This window comes from Rattus norvegicus, chromosome 4, assembly GCF_021556685.1.
Source record: "Rattus norvegicus strain SHRSP/BbbUtx chromosome 4, alternate assembly SHRSP_T2T, whole genome shotgun sequence".
In the NCBI taxonomy this organism is placed as follows: domain Eukaryota; kingdom Metazoa; phylum Chordata; class Mammalia; order Rodentia; family Muridae; genus Rattus; species Rattus norvegicus.
The window spans coordinates 104,053,027-104,061,536 of NC_141537.1; the positions used below are offsets into that span (position 1 = coordinate 104,053,027).

An 8,510-nucleotide genomic window follows, 5' to 3' on the forward strand; every position below is an offset into this window, starting at 1 on the left:
TACCAGTGACCTGTGAACTTAGGGGTTAAAGTTCAACACTTCAGCTCTCTGAAAACCATCCAACTCATGTCTGTCAGAAAATGCCTACAACAATAAGACGCTGGCATCAGGACTGTCTTTACAGATCTTTTCTGTTTATTTCCTGAGTAGGCTTCTGTAGGTAAAAGTGTGACCCTTCCCACACGATTGCATTTATACCAACTTGGAGATTGTTAAACCCATGGCATAGGACAGAAGAGAGTTCTACTTGCTACAAGGAAAGACTTCATTATAATAAAATATGACAAACCCATGCATCCGTGCCTCCTGCCTCTAATCTCAGAGCTTGGGAGGCTGAGTTGCAGTATCCCAGAAGATTCAAGGCCAGCCTGGGCTACATAGTAAAATCTACGCCAGGCAGACTACTGAATAAGACCCTGTCTCAAAAACCCACCAAGGGCCAGAGAATGGCTCAGTAAATGAGGACACTTGCTGCCAAGCCTGACAACCTGAGTTCAACTCCTCAACCCTAGGACTCATGTGATGGCAGGAGAGAACCAACTCCCATGGATTGTCCTCTGATCACCACAAGCACACTGTGGTACAACCCTTCCATGCCTGCCCTCCACAAAACAAACAAACAAACTACAAGGACAACAAAAACCACTCTCTACAACAACAACAAAGGTAGGGAGATGGCTCAGGGCATAAAATGCTTGCTGTGTATGCATGAGGACCTGAGTTTGAATCCCCCCCCCCCCAGAACATATGTAAAGCTAGGTGCAATAGCACATCTTTAATTCCAGTGCTCCTACAGCCAGATGGGAAGCAAAGGCAGGACACACACCTCTCCCCATCCTCCCCCATACCCCTACGCCCTAAGCTAGTGACCAGTTTGCCTGGGGTAAGCAATAGCACCCAACAGAAGAGACCATATCTTAAGAGGACTGAGATTGCCCTCTGACCTCCACCACTTGTGATCATATGCCACCACTCACACACATACACGTACATTTTATACACTCCCCAAAATATAGAAAAAATAAAAATGAAATACCAATTTCGATTCAGCACACAAACCGATTTTCCCTCCTTCCTTCCCTCCTTTTGCACTGAGATGAGACCCGGATTATGATGAAGCAATACCCCTTGGCAAAAGGAACATCTTCCCGGTTTATTTTTTGGGAGCCTTCTCTGTGAGCATCGGCATGGAATTCCTTCATACATTGAGACAGCGGGTATTCTCGCACTTCTACTGGTAAAACGGCATCAAGGGGCCCCACCTATTCAAGATGGGGACCTTGACCTTCTGGTGATGATCACAGGGACAGCCAGGGAGTAGAAGGTAGCCTTTGCCCACTTCTGGAGCAGGCTGCCGCTCTGGTTCCATGAGGCACGGGAAATCTGCCCTCTGGTGGAGCCAGTAGGGGTCGTACTGCGACAGGTACAGAGCCAGGGAAGCTGGGTACGCGTAATGGCAGGTGGTGGTAAACCTGCCATCATCCTTCTTAGCCGTTGAGTCTCGTGGCGGGAAGAAGCCAGGAACTCCCAAGTCTAGGGCAGTCATGTGGACTCTTTTGAAAGCAGGATACCCATCCTCCAGTTTGGGGTTGGGGCTGGGCTTGGGCCGGTAAAACTCTTTGCTTTGGAGCTGAGCGTCAAGCTTGGCCTGCTGTAGAAACACAGAGAAGACTGAAAAGGCCGCTGAGGCAGAGTCCCTCAGAACATTCCAGACAAAATCCACACTACTTTAGAAAATGTTAATTCGGGCCTAGAGAGAGGACTTGAAGATTGAGAACACCGGTTGCTCCTACAGAGGATCCAGGTCTGGTTCCCAGAACCTATGGTCACTCACAACCATCTGTAACTTCAGTTCCAGAGGATCTGATACCTCTATGGCCTCCATGGGCATCAGGCACACATGAGATACATAGACATATATATAAGCAAAACACCCAGACATGAAAAAAATTTTCTAAGTTAGGTTCAGTTTTGATTTTTTTTAAATAATATTTGCTGTGTAACATGACAGAAAGGAGAGAGAGAAATAGTGTGTACATATTATATACTATAATAATATGTGCATGTGTGTAGCTGTGCATTTGTGCAGTTATGCAGTGTGTGCATGTGGGGATGGGCATCATGGCACATACATAACCCCCCACCCCACCCCAGAAAAAGCCAGGTCATGGTGGTACACGCTTTTAATCCCAGCACTTGGTGGGCAGAGGTAGTGAATTCTAGGCCAGCCTGGTCTAGTTCCAGCATAGCAGAATAGCAGAGGCTACACAAAGAGAAAAGCCTTGTCTTGAAAAACAAAACAAATGTTAAAAAGGAAAGCCATGGCCACAGACCAAAGAATTCTACACTGGCCAAATTTGGAAAATGTTTCAAGCTGAGCAAGATCGCAGTGTCAACATGGCCACCACGGCTGGCAATAGTTTGACCTGGAGTAACTGTAAGGGAAACTGTGATGCCCTAACACTTGAGAAATATCAATCCCGCTCCTGTCATAAGAAACTCATACACCTTAGAATATGCCTCCTTTTCACTGAAGGAACAAAATAACTCAAGTGTCCATCAAGGGAAAGAACACCCACATGGTAGCAAGTTCGTAGGCTGCCATACTGTACAGAAAAGGTGATAGCTCTACAATGCGTAGCAAGAGTGACAGCCACAGAAGGGCACTTTCCAAACTTTATACAATAATAGGGCTGCAGAGATGGTTCAGTCGTCATGAGCACTTGCTGCTCTTGCAAAGAACTGGAGTTTGGTTCCAAGCACCTACAAGGCATCTTAAAACCAAGTAACTCCAATACCAAATCATCTGATGCCCCTCTCTTGGCCTTTGTGGGCACCAGACATGTACATAGTACACATACACGCATGCAGGCCAGCACGCATACCCCATTGTTTTTCACTACATAGTATATTTTATCTTTATTGTGTTTGTGCCTGTGCGTGCGTGTGTGTGTGCGTGTGTGTGTGTGTGTGTGTGTGTGTGTGTGTGTGTGTGTGTGTGCTGGGAGGGGATGGTCATGTGCATATCTGTACATACATGTGGATGCCAGAGATCAACTTCATATATTATTTCTAAGGAACTATCCACCTTATCCTTTGAGACAGAGACTCTCATGGTGCCTATCACGCTAGACTGCATAGCCAGTAAGTTCCAGGGACCTGCTTGTCTTTCCCTAGCACTGGGATGATAAGACATGCTATTATGCCTGGCTTTTTATGTGGGTTTTAGGGATCAAACTCAGGTCCTCACACTTGTGCAGCAAGTACATTATTAAATGAATTATCCCCTCAGATCAAGAATTCTGTTTTTTAAAAAACAAAAGAGGAGGAGGAGGGCTAAGTATGGGCATATAGCCAATAGACAGAGTGCTTACCAAGTTTTGAGTTCAATTTCCAGCACCACATAAACTGGCCCTGGTGCACATGCCTATCTTCCCAGTATTCAAGAAGTAGAAGCAGGAGTATCAGAAATTTAAGTTCAAGGCAATCCTTGGCTGTATAGCAAGCTTAAGGCTAAACACATGAGACCTTATCTTTTTTTTTTTTAAAGATTTATTTATTTATTATATATAAGTACACTGTAGCTGTCTTCAGATACACCAGAAGAGGGCATCGGATCTCTTTACAGATGGTTGTGAGCCACCATGTGGTTGCTGGGAATTGAACTCATGACCTCTGGAAGAGCAGTTGGGTGCTCTTAACCGCTGAGCCATCTCTCCAGCCCGAGACCTTATCTTAAAATAATTCTACAAACACATGGGAATAGCTAAGCTAACATTCAGAATATGGGAATAAGAGAAGGAATACACATGCAGTGCTTAACAATGGGTACATTAGTGTTGGTTTTATCAGTGTTATTTAACATGTGCTGTATATTTTGGAATATCACATACATGAGTGAATGTGCGCACACACAAACACACAAACAAACATGCAAAAGCTCTAAGTGAAGCCCCCTGGCATTGGCTATTTTAAAAGCCACAATGTCCACATTAAAATGAAATTAATTTGCTGTACTTGCTGAGGACTGGGGCTCAATTGCCAGCAATTGCATGGTGGCTCACAACCATCTATAACTCCGGCTCCAGTGGATTCAACACCCTCTTCCGGTTTCTGTGGGCCTGCATGCATATAGTACACAAACACACATGCAGGCAAAGCACACATGAAATAAAGTAGTCTAAAATATTGTTCCAGGGAATCGTAGGGTGGGTAACAGGCCTACAGGTGCTCTTTCTGTTAGTGTACAGGCAATTCCACGGGGCTGCTCTCAGGCACATAGCAACTGCTTACATCATCACCTACCGCTACCTCCAGGTGCGCCAGAAGTGTGCTGCAGATAACAGCACCACCAGCCACCCCAGCTCTCTGTTCCCTCTCTCAGTACTGTGTGTACCCCCTTTCTGCCTTGTCTCTCTTGCTCTCATGACTTTCTCTCTCTTGTCTGTGTGTCTGTCTGTCTGTCTACATGCCCACTTGTCTGCCTCTATCCCTTCTCCAGGCCATCACTCTTCTCCCCTCCCTTTTACACCAGATCTGTTGCATGGAATAATTTCTTAGGGGTACACCTTGGCATGGGGCCTGCCAAAGGTACCACCCCCTCACTGCATTATGTTCCATAACACATACCTCTTGTGGTGTGACTCTGGAGTATTTGTGCTTCCCGAAGGGCTTGAAGTCGATCATGTATGAGCTTTGGTACATATCTAGGTCGACTTGGTACTAGGAGACAAGTGAGAAAATGATACAGGAGGCTGTTCCTGCCATTGTTCCATTACAGCTGTTGCAGGACTTCTTTCTTTCTTTCTTTCTTTCTTTCTTTTTTAAGATGTATTTATTATAAGTACACTGTAGCTGTCTTCACACACACCAGAAGAGGGCATCAGATCCCATTACAGATGGTTGTGAGCCACCATGTGGTTGCTGGGATTTGAACTCAGGACCTCTGGAAGAGCAGTCAGTGCTCTGACCACTGAGCCATCTCTCCAGCCCCCATGTTGCAGGACTTCTTATGACATCAGGAGTTTGTGCAATCTGGCTTCTGTCCCTTACCACCCTCCTCCCTTCTTCTGTGTCCCATTCATCTTCCCACCATCACAGGAGCCTGGCACATGCTCCTTCTGCCCAAGGAAAACAAAGACTGTTCTCCTTGCCAACAAGCCAACTCCAACGCATCTCCCAAGATCCCTGTTGAATGTCACTTTTCCCAATCAGTCTCCCACCCCCTTATGCCCTAGCTTTCAGGACTGAAGACCTCCTTCCTTTCCCCTCTGCTTCAGTAATACACTTTGCAAATGTTCTTCCAGGAGACCACAGTTTAATTCCCAGAAGCCACATAAGGCGGCTTAAAATCACCTGTAGTTCTAGGGAGATCGGCACCTATATGAGGGCACACACACACACACACACACACACACACACACACTTAAAGTAATAAATCTTTACAGAGGAATTCAGTGAAGTAGCTGTGTGTGGTGGTGCCCACCTATGAATCAGCATTTGCAAGGTAAATACTGGCTCTTAGTCAGACCTGGTGGAGCTCCTTTTTATTCCCAGCACTTGGGGGACAGAGGCAGGTAGATCTGGTCTGCATAGTGAGTTCCAGGACAGTCAGGACTATGGACAGAGACCTTGTCCAAAAAGGAAAAAAAAATACTGACTCCAAAGAACAAATGAACAAAAAATCACTAAAGAAGAAGCAATCTGAGGATGAAAGATGGTGGCTCAGCAGTTAAGAGCCCTTGCTACTCCTGTAGAGGCCCTGGGCTCAGTTCTTAGCAGCCATATAAAGGCTCACAGGTATGCTTAACTCTAACTTCAGGGTATCCAATGCTCTCACCTGTCTTTCGTGAGCACCAGACACACATACACACATGCATACAGGCAACACACTCACGCACACAATAAAAATAAGCCAATCTTTGTTTTTTAAAGAAAACAAGGGGCTGGAGAGCTGGCTCAGCGGTTAAGAGCACCCAACTACTCTTCCAGCGGTCTTGAGTTCAATTCCCAGCAACCACATGGTGGCTCACAACCATCTGTAAAGAGATCCGATGCCCTCTTCTGGTGTATCTGAAGACAGCTACAGTGTACTTATATATAATAAATGAATAAATCTTTTATAAAATTAAAAAAAGAAAACAAAAAATAATTTAGCCAGGTTTGGTGGTTTATACCTTTAATCCCAGCGCTCGAGGAGACAGAGTCAGGAAGATCTGTCTGGTCTACATAGCAGGACATCATTGGAGATTGGGTCTAATGTTTTGATTCACCTGGGAATCTGCAAATCCAAACGCTAAAGGTATTGTGTTTTTAATGGATCAATAAAGATGCCAGTGGCCAATGATTGGGCAAAGGGAGATGGGGCGGGACCTTAGAGTTGAGCAGGCTAGGACCAAGTGGAGAGGAGAGGGAAATCGTGGCGAAACCGTGGGATACGGTCGGACGGACGTAAGCTGCAGAAGAGAAAGCCAACCAGCCACGTGAGATTTGGGGGAAGTGGTCATTGGGCCTAGGGTAGCAGGCAGAGGATTAGAAGTGCCCAGCCCTTGAGCTAGATGGGATATTAAAAATAAGCTAATGCGGGTGTGTCTCTCATTTGAGAACCCAAAGATTCTTGGTGGGTGTTTGGAAGCACATGACCCACTGGGAAAATAAAGTAGTGTAGCAAAATATTATAAAGTTTCAGGCCATTCAGGACTGCACAGTGAGACTTTGTCTAAAAAAAATTAAAAATTAAAAAAATAAACATACTTAAAAAACAAAAGCAGCCACCATAGCAACAAACTTAATGAGGTTTTAGTTTTATCCCAGAAATCCAGTGCTGATGCTTCATACACCTTGGGTGCCTAATAAATTCATGATGAATAAATAAGTCCCTAGAAGAGTGAAAACTTTCCCTGGTGCTGTATACCTAATACTGATACTGTTATGGGGGACAGAAACCTGCATCACTCACCTTTTGGGGTTTCACCACATGTGCCATGGCCAAGGACCTAGAAAGACAAGTCAGTTAGCACTACTCTGCCTCAAGCAGGGGCAATCCCATTGCTTCCACAGTTATGCAAGGAGGCAGGCCTGTTCCGGTCCTCTTAGTCCATCCCCTCGCCACCTTCCCTAAGATTCCACTTTCGATATTCTCTGGGGCCAGCGGAGGCACTGGGATGGGTGTGGGGTTCCCTGAGACAAAGGGACTAGAACAGGATTCAGAGGAATTAGAATTCACTCAAAATATCAGACCTATCTGTTCATAAGAGCATCAAATAGCAAAGCAAGTTTAATAATGAAGGAACAGAAGCCATGACTTCACAGTATCCACCAATCCCTGTGGTGTAAATCCCCCAGCACGGTCATTTCACGCTTCTAATACATCACTGATGCTGAATTGCAAAGGTGTGCATAGAGTGGGATCTTCCCCGCCTGTGGGAATCAGGGCTCACACTGCCTGGAGGAGGCAAGGCCCAGGTCTGGAGCTCCGACAGTTCAGAAGCAGGATGTCCAAGAGAAAGTTGGGCTGCATTCTCAGATAAAGGATGAACATGAAGATCCAACCCTGTCCCTCATGACCAACCCTGAAATCTTCAGGGAAACCATGTCATGAGTATGTCTGTATCTCTGTCTCTCTTTTCTCTGTCTGTCTCTGTCTCTCTGTCTCTCTGTCTGTCCTCCCCCCTCCCCCACCTCTCTCCTGTCTGACAGGGTTTCATATAGCCCAGGCTGGCCTCAAAACTGCTAGTAGCTAAGAGTTACCTCAAACTTCTGATTTTCGTATCTCAACCTCCTGACTGCTGGGATTGCAAACATGTACCACACACCGTTAGTCCCAGCACAGATGAGGAAAAAGCAAATGGATCTCTGCAAGTTCAAGTCAAGCCTGGTCTACATAGTGAGTTCTAGGCAAGCCAGGACTACATAGAGAGACCTCGTCTCAAAGACAAAACTAAACCAAACTGCACAAGTGCACCACCATGTCTAGGTTAGGTGGTGCTAGGAATTTAGTTCAGAGCTCATATACTAGATAAGCACCCCACTAACTAAGCTATATCCCCAGCAATCGCTCCCTCATTTCACTCCCAGGAACTACTCTGCCTGGAGGTGCATGGGGGTCAGCTGGCTGTGGTACTGGCCAGACCTCAACTGATATTCCATGTTTCCTCCTTTCTGAATACAAACAGGATCTCACTTTAGTTCAGAGCCTACCTTTTCTTTTGGCAAGACACAGTGTTCCTGCCCTTTCAACCCCAGGTGTCTCAGCTGTATGGAGAGTCCTGTTGGCACTGTCTTGATAACTAATCACCCCTGTGACCAGCCTTGACCTACACAATTGAAACTGCTTTAGTCATCAGCCCTGGTCATTGTGATGTGGGTAGCTACTCAGCTGTCCTCATGTCAGTTGCCCTGTCCCTGGCTTACCCCTCCTGGAGTCTCAGTAAATCTGGACCAATTGGACCAGAATAAACCTGGCTGATGGCAGAGGAGAGATGCTTTCAGTACTCCACAGATCACACCAT

At 45.9% G+C, this 8,510-nt stretch overlaps 1 protein-coding gene across 1 annotated transcript; it reads right to left on the bottom strand.

Annotated features, from left to right (window-relative positions):
* Positions 1 to 1,040: 1,040 nt before the first annotated feature.
* On the bottom strand, positions 1,041 to 8,280 carry Spmip9 (sperm microtubule inner protein 9). The gene is made up of 4 exons (NM_001109240.1): positions 8,200 to 8,280; positions 6,959 to 6,995; positions 4,630 to 4,722; positions 1,041 to 1,651 (listed from the first exon to the last, which is right to left on the bottom strand). The coding sequence occupies exons 2-4, from the start codon at positions 6,983 to 6,985 to the stop codon at positions 1,232 to 1,234; spliced, it is 540 nt and encodes a 179-aa protein (NP_001102710.1). The 5' UTR covers positions 6,986 to 6,995; positions 8,200 to 8,280; the 3' UTR covers positions 1,041 to 1,231.
* Between the last annotated feature and the right edge of the window lie 230 nt (positions 8,281 to 8,510).

Bases quoted from the DNA above. Each gene is read 5' to 3' on its own strand.
- Spmip9 (NM_001109240.1), bottom strand. From the start codon at position 6,985: ATGGCACATGTGGTGAAACCCCAAAAG. The intron at 4,723-6,958 runs GTGAGTGATGCA...CTTGTCTCCTAG, and splicing joins ATGTGGTGAAACCCCAAAAG to TACCAAGTCGACCTAGATAT. The intron at 1,652-4,629 runs GTATGTGTTATG...GTGTTTCTACAG, and splicing joins CCAGAGTCACACCACAAGAG to CAGGCCAAGCTTGACGCTCA.